This window comes from Solanum lycopersicum, chromosome 10 (assembly GCF_036512215.1).
Source record: "Solanum lycopersicum chromosome 10, SLM_r2.1".
NCBI lineage: Eukaryota > Viridiplantae > Streptophyta > Magnoliopsida > Solanales > Solanaceae > Solanum > Solanum lycopersicum.
Genome location: NC_090809.1, coordinates 34,146,610 through 34,154,158, shown reverse-complemented (window position 1 = coordinate 34,154,158; position 7,549 = coordinate 34,146,610). Strand labels below are relative to the sequence as shown.

The 7,549-nt window shown below is 35.7% G+C and overlaps 1 protein-coding gene across 1 annotated transcript; it reads left to right on the top strand.

Annotated features, from left to right (window-relative positions):
• Nucleotides 1–824: 824 nt before the first annotated feature.
• LOC138338804 (uncharacterized) lies at nucleotides 825–2,651 on the top strand. The gene is made up of 3 exons (XM_069289890.1): nucleotides 825–1,066; nucleotides 2,146–2,351; nucleotides 2,482–2,651. Exons 1-3 carry the CDS (start codon nucleotides 825–827, stop codon nucleotides 2,649–2,651), a joined length of 618 nt encoding a protein of 205 aa, XP_069145991.1.
• The last annotated feature ends 4,898 nt before the right edge of the window (nucleotides 2,652–7,549 follow it).

Genomic DNA, 7,549 nt, shown 5'->3' with positions numbered 1-7,549 from the left:
TTGTAACTACAACCGTGACAACAACTTCAATTGAATAACCATGGTAACATGAATGATCAGAGTGGGACCTCTATTCCCTCACAAAATAGGTAAGTTACTAATCGAGATGGTAGAGATAATATGGTGCAAGTTGAGGGTATACTACAAAAGATGATGAGGAGGATTGATGCTAGTCTTGAGAATGTTATGGAGATTAGATATGACCTACCTAACATTAAATAGAAGGTGGACACATATTCGGTTTGATTAAGCATCTTGAATGACAAATGTCTCAATAGTCCACTATGGTGAACCCACGTCCACCCGTCACTCTTCCAAGCAACACTATCAAAAACCCTAAAATTTATGATCATTGAATGGAAGTCACTAAACGAGAGTGTAAGCACACTATTGATCCACCTATACCGTATGTCATAGAAGTTTGTGGAAAATTTGTGGACAACACGGTCAACGAAGAAGAGGTATCTCTAATAGTGGTCCCCATTCTTAGACCTCCACCACCATTCCCTTCGATATTAGTGAAGAAGTCCGAGGATGATAAATATGGGTGATTTAGCACTATGTTGAAACAACTTTTCATGAATGTACTCTTTATAAAATCATTGGAACAAATTCTCGGTTATGTTAAGTTTATGAAGGATATAGTGACAAAGAAAAGATTGATAACTTTTAAGGATCATGGCAGAATGCAAAATTATAGTGCTATTTCTACATGGTATCTTCACCAGAAGAAGGAACATCCTCGATCCTTCACTAGACTATATACAATTAGGTTGCTACATTTTACTAAAGAACTATGTGATGTTAGTGCAATCATAAATATCATGCCTCTTTCAATTCATAGGAATTTAGGCCTGGGTGACCCAATCCTCTACAATGCGGTTACTGATGGACGATCGAACGGTGAAGAGGACCATTTAATACTCAATAATGTTCTTGTTAAACTGGAGTCATTTATATTTCCGGCCGATTTTGCGATTCTTGTCTATGAGGTCAACTTTGAGGTTCCTACTATTCTACGGAGGCCTCCTGCCACCAGATGTGTATTGGTTGATATGGAAAAAGGGTAGATAAAATTTAGCTTAAACAATAAAGAAAAACCTTTCAACATATGTATATCCATAGGTAGAGTCATAAGCTCTAAATTGTATATGCAATGTCCTACAGGGTTGAGTGTGTATATAAGTTATAAATTGAAGAGCAACTACATGACGAGGCACTAGCTGTAGTGGTCATGAATTGTAACAGTGATGGTATTGAAGAATATGGGTCTTTGGTGACTATACATGAATGAAACAAATATCGGTCAAAACAAAAGAAATTGGAGTGAGATCTGAAGCAGCGCGAGTCTCCACCGGCGAAACCATCTATTGAGGAAACACTAAAAAAAGATCTTAAGACTCTACCACCTCATCTGAAGTATGTGTTCTTTTGTAGAGATAACACTTTTCCGGTAATAATTGTAGCAGATTTGAATTAAAGACAGGTAGAGGGCCTAGTGGCGGTATTGAAGTAGTTCAAACGAGCCATTAGTTGACAATTGGAGACATTATTGGGATTCCGTCGTATGTGTTCCCATAAAATCCATCTCATACCTGATCACAAACAAAGTATTGAGTAGTAAAGAAGGTTGAATCCACATATGCAAGAGATATTGAAGAAGAACATCATAAGGTTGTTGGTTGCCGGATTCATTTATCATATTACACACTGTACATGGGTATGTCCTTTTCAGTGCGTGCCTAAAAATTGTGGGATGACAGTTGTACCTAATTATAAGAACGAGTTTTTTCCGATGCGGCCAATGATTGGATGGATATTTTGCATGGATTATCGGAATTTGAATTCTTGGACTGAGAAGGACCATTTCCCCATGCCCTTTATTGATTAGATGTTAAAAAGACTCATAGGCAAATGGTGGTATTGCTTTCTTGATGGCTATTCGAGCTACAACCAAATCTATATTTCCCCTGAAATCAAGAAAAGACCACTTTCGCATGCCCTTATGGGACATTTTCTTTGAAAAGGATGACATTTGAGTTATGTAATGCACCAGCCACCTTCAAGCGTTGTATGCTACCGGTATTCTATGATATGGTGGAGCACACTGTTGAGGTGTTCATTAATGATTTTTTTTGTTGTTAGAAACTATTTTCATCTGCGTATGAGTAATTTGGCTGAGGTCCACCAAAGATGTGAAGATTATAATTTGATTCTTAATTGGGAGAAATGCCCTATTATGGTGAAGAAAGGTATAGTGTTGGGCCATCGCATCTCCGAGAAATGGATAAAGGTTGATCGAGCAAAAGCGGAAGGGATAGAGAAGCTTCCTCCACCCATCTTTGTAAAAGGTGTGAGAAGTTTTCTTTGACACGTGGACTTTTACCAGTGGTTTATTAAGGATTTTAAAAATTTGCACATCTTCTGTGCCAACTACTCGAGAAGGATTGTAAGTTTTTTTCGATGAATCATCTTTGGAAGCATTTGGAGAGTTGAAGGAGAAGTTGGTGTCCGTGCACATTATTATTTCAGCTGATTTGAGTGAGCCAATAGAGGTGATGTTTAATGCAAGTGATGTTGCATATGATGTGGTATTGGAACAGAGAAGGAATAAAATCCTTCACTCCATTTACTATGTCATAAAGCCTTGAACAAAGCTTAGAAAAACTACACGATCACTAAACAAGAACTTCTGGCAGTGGTTTTTGCTTTTGAAAATCTTTGCTCCTATATTCTTGGCACAAGGGTCATAGTGCATACAGACCACTCCGCATTGAGGTTTTTGAAGGCAAAAAATGATGTGAATCCAACGTTGATCGGATGGGTAATATTATTGAAAAAATTTGATTTTGATGTAAAATATAGAAAGAGGACGGAGAATCATGTTGCCAATCACTTTTCTATATTGGAGGATGAAGATATGCGTGAATTAGGAGAAAAGGCTTAAATTTATGATGCATTTCAAGAAGAACATGTATAGGCCCCCTCTAAAGATTTGATCCCATATTTCCCAAACTTTGCGAATTATGCGGTAAGTGATGTAGTTCCATCGGAGTTGTCCTTCCACCAGAGGAAAATGTTCTTGTATAATGTGAAAAATTTCTTTTGGGATGAGCCTTAGTTATACCGAAATTTTACTGATGGGATTTGTCACATCCGCATAGCACCCCCTAGACGTAACCGGCGTCGTCGTCCTCCTTGAGGACTAAGACTAGCCTCATAGCTTACATAATTACATTAAGAGGTCAAAATGCGGAAAAAATTAAAACTTTTCGATATCTTTCTTGAGATTTATATAGACCTCTCACATATACATAATATAGCCATATCAAGTATACATAGAACTTTATATAAAAAGATTAGTTAGTCTTCTACTTTTATTTCACATACACGCACACACACATGTATGTGTATGTGTGTGTGTGTGTATATATATATATATATATATATATATATATATATATATACATATATTTTATATACATATGTATATGTATATATATATATATGTATATAAGATATAACATACTCTTAAAACTAGATGTCTCATCTAATAAAAATTTAAAACAAGAGTCTATCAATTGGGCATATCGCATGCATCAAAGTAATAAAGCCATATATGGATATAAAATCAAAGTTATTCAAATGAAAATTAAAGAACTAGAATCCTTATAACTAAAAAAAACATCGAAAGATTGATAGTCGAATTGCCCTCGAAAAGTGAGGACCTACCCAACTTGGATGTGTGAGAATTCCAAGATTCCTTCAAACTTGTCTCAAAAGCCCTTCAACGATTGAAATCTAAAATGTTGGGGAAAAGGGAGAAAATGGGGTAGAACATCACTTGTACTGGGTATGTGACCATATACACAAGCATCATAAAATCATTCCTGATTTTAATTCCTTTTTTATTTATGATATTGTTTTCTATAAATAGAGATTAAAACCTCATTTTTGAGGTTAGAAACTCATAATATTTTCTATGTGTGTTGGTTAATATTGTTTTCAAACTTTTAGCAATTAATCAATTTCTCGATTTCTTTTCAAAGATTTTCTTGCAATTTAGAGTTAAATTTCTGGGTTTCTTCTTATCATTAAGTATGTTTATAAATTCTTTCGTAAAAACTATTTATTGTGATGTTGGCTGAATGTGTAACTAAATCCACAAATAGGGATGTGGAAACCAAGGGTAATTAACATTGTAAAACTCGCAAATAAGCAATTCTCATGTAAGTACTTGCATGTGTTGATAATTCTTTCCCTTAGAAGTATTTTTTAGTGAGTGCACGCATTAAAACTCGCGTTACTTCTACCTTCCGGACCAAGTTTGTAGGAATAAGAAAAGATTTATGAACATTGATTTAGTACGATACTATCTAATAGGCTAGTGGCAATTGGTGAGAAGTAATAACTAATCCATACATCGATTATGTTATCGAATATGTGGTAAAGGTAAGGATTAGTATATTATACACACGTACGCGGACCAAGGTACGGGCTGAAGTTTCTTAGATGCCGGATAAAACATTTAGAGATACATAACTTACCACTTTACATGCGAAAAACTAGGGAGATTTTGTATTGCTAGGAATATGGCGTTATCAACCTATGGAAACACATATATCCTAGTTATTCTCAAAAACTTGATTAAAACTCAATATTTACTTGTTCTTACTTATTAACATAGAATTCATTAAAAAACTTGTTTCGTAAATCCCCTCCCTCTTTAATTATTTTCTTTTGGAAAGACATTGGCTAAATAAACGTGATTGTTAATTGAAGTTAACCAGTTTTCCTCGTGCAATCGACCCCTACCTACAAGTTGGGTTCTCTAATTGATGATGACCGCTTATACTTATTTTGGAAGGTGTAATATAAGTGTATCAACGACAAAAGTTAATTTTTAAAAAATAGCTTTGACCAAATAATTCCTTAATATTTTTTGTGGAAATTTTTGTACTATTTTTTTCACTTCGCCAAATTTCAAAAGAAAAGGAAAAATATATATAATTTACGAAGTGACAGTAACAACAACTAGTGCCATCATTGTAGTAGGATATTTTTCCTTTTTGTAATTTCTTTCTTTCATTTATAATTCTATCAGCTTTTATTTTTTACATATGCATGTATATTTCAAGAATAAAAGATTGATTATGCCTTAAAATGTGCATTGATTATTCCCAACTAAATAAAATCACTATTAAGAGCAAGCATCATCTCCCTTGGATTGGCAACTTGTTTTATAAACTCCAAGGGCCAAGCTACTTTTAAATAATTAACTTGAGATCGGCGTATCACCAACTTAGGATGATTGGTGAGGATATACAAAAAATGACAATTCAGACAAGATAGTTTAAGTCTGAGTTCATAGTAATGTCTTTTGGTCTCACTAATGCACCGGCGACACATATGGATCTCATGAATAGAATGTTTCGAAGTTACATAGATTTGATTGTCAATTTCTTCATTGATGACATCTTGTTTGATTCAAAAAATGAGGGTGAACATGTGGACTACTTGAGGGTGGTGTTACAAGTTAAAAAGAACCAACTTTTTGCCAAGTATAGCAAATGTGAGTTTTAGATGAGGTAGGTGGCGTTTCTTTGTCATGTCATCTCTAGTGAGGGAGTTTAGTTTGATCTAAGAAAAATAGAGTGGGTGAGATAATTGACTAGACCATTGATTTCAATATACATTACGAGATTTTTGGGTTTAGCGGGTTATTATAGGAGTTTTTTGTGTGTTTTTACCTCTATTGCATCTCCCTTTACTACTTTGAAAAAAAGAGTTTAAAATTTGAGTTGTCAGATGCATGTGAAAGAAATTTCTAAATTTTAAAGATAGGCTTACCTTCGCTCCGGTGTGGACTTTACCGGAGAATACCAAGGGCTTCGTTGTATATTGTGATGTATACATAGTGGACTGATGTTGACTTTACCGGAGAGTACTAAGGGCTTAGTTTTATATTATGATCCATCTAGAGTGGAATTGGGGTGCGTGCTTATGCTAAACAGGAAAGTAATAGACTATGCCTCTAGAAAACTAAGGTGCAAGAGAGAAATGGTCCAACCCATGATCTTAGTTAGCAGTCGTGGTCTTTGCCTTGAGAATGTGGAAACATTACTTGATTGGTGTCCATTTGGTTGTGTACACGGAGCACAAGAATTTTGAATATATATTAACACAAAAAGAGTTGAAACTTCGACAAAGAAGGTTGCTGAAAATGATGAAAAATTACAACATGAGTGTTCTCTAACACAACAACAAGGCCAATGTAGTTGCGGATGCTCTAAGTCGTATGACCATGGGTAGTGTGTCTCATGTGGATGAAGCCATGAAAGACCTACTGAAATATATTCATAGGTTCTCTAGATTTCGTGTTAGATAGGAAGATTCTCCGGATAGTGGTTTTATGGTCCATCATAACTCCGAATAATCTTTGGTGGTTTTGGTGAAGTCCAAACAATACCTTGATCAACCATTGATGGAGTTGAAGGAGTCGCTTATTGGTAAGCTAAATGTGTAATTCTCCTTAGGGGAGGATGGTGTCTTTAGGTATCAAGGAAGGCTATGTGTTCCAAATGAAGATGTCTCAAGGTACCGGATTCTTGAAGAAGCCCATGGGTCCCGTTACTCCATTCATCCGGGTTCTAAAAAGATGTATCATGACCTTAGAAAAGTATTTTGTTTGGAGGCTTGAAAAATAACACAGAAGAATGTGTCGCAAAATGTCAAAATTGCCAACAAGTTAAAGTCAAACACCAAAGACAGGTGGTTTACTTCAACAAATCAAAGTTCCTATTTGGAAGTGAGAAGACAATAATATGTATTTTGTGCTATGTTTCCCTCAAACACAAAAGCAATACGACTTCATATGGGTGGTTGTGGATAGGTTATCCAAATTCGCTCATTTTATTCCTCTGAAGTCTATTACTCGCCCGATGTTTATGCAAGGATCTTCAGAGATGAGATTGTGTGTCTCCATGGCATTCCGTTAACCATCATATCAGATTGAGGTGCACAATTTACATCTAGGTTTTGGAGATCATTCAAAAACAGGTTGGGTACCAAGGTGAAGTTAAGCATCACTTTTCATCCCCAAAGGAATGAGCATACGGTCAGTGAACGCATCTACGTAAACACTATACAAGTGGTATCTCCAGATCATTAGTGCAAACATCACTGCTGTAAGCTCGAGGTCATGAGTTTGATAGTTCTTCTCATGAACCTTAGGTTGTCTAGAGGCATAAGCTATCACCTTATGTCGCTGCATCAACACACAACCTAGGCCATTTCTGGAAGCATCACAATAGATCACATAACCATCCAAACTCTCTGGTAGAGTCAAGACAAGGGCTGTAGTCCATCCTGTTTTCAATTCATTAAATATTTTCTCACAATCATCTAACAATTGAAACTTGACCATCTTCTGGGTCATTCTAGTAAATGGTGAGGCTATGGATGAAAATCCTTCCACAAACCTTCTATAATAACTCGCTAGACGTAAGAAACTTCTGATATATACAACAGAGGTAGGTTTGGTCCATTG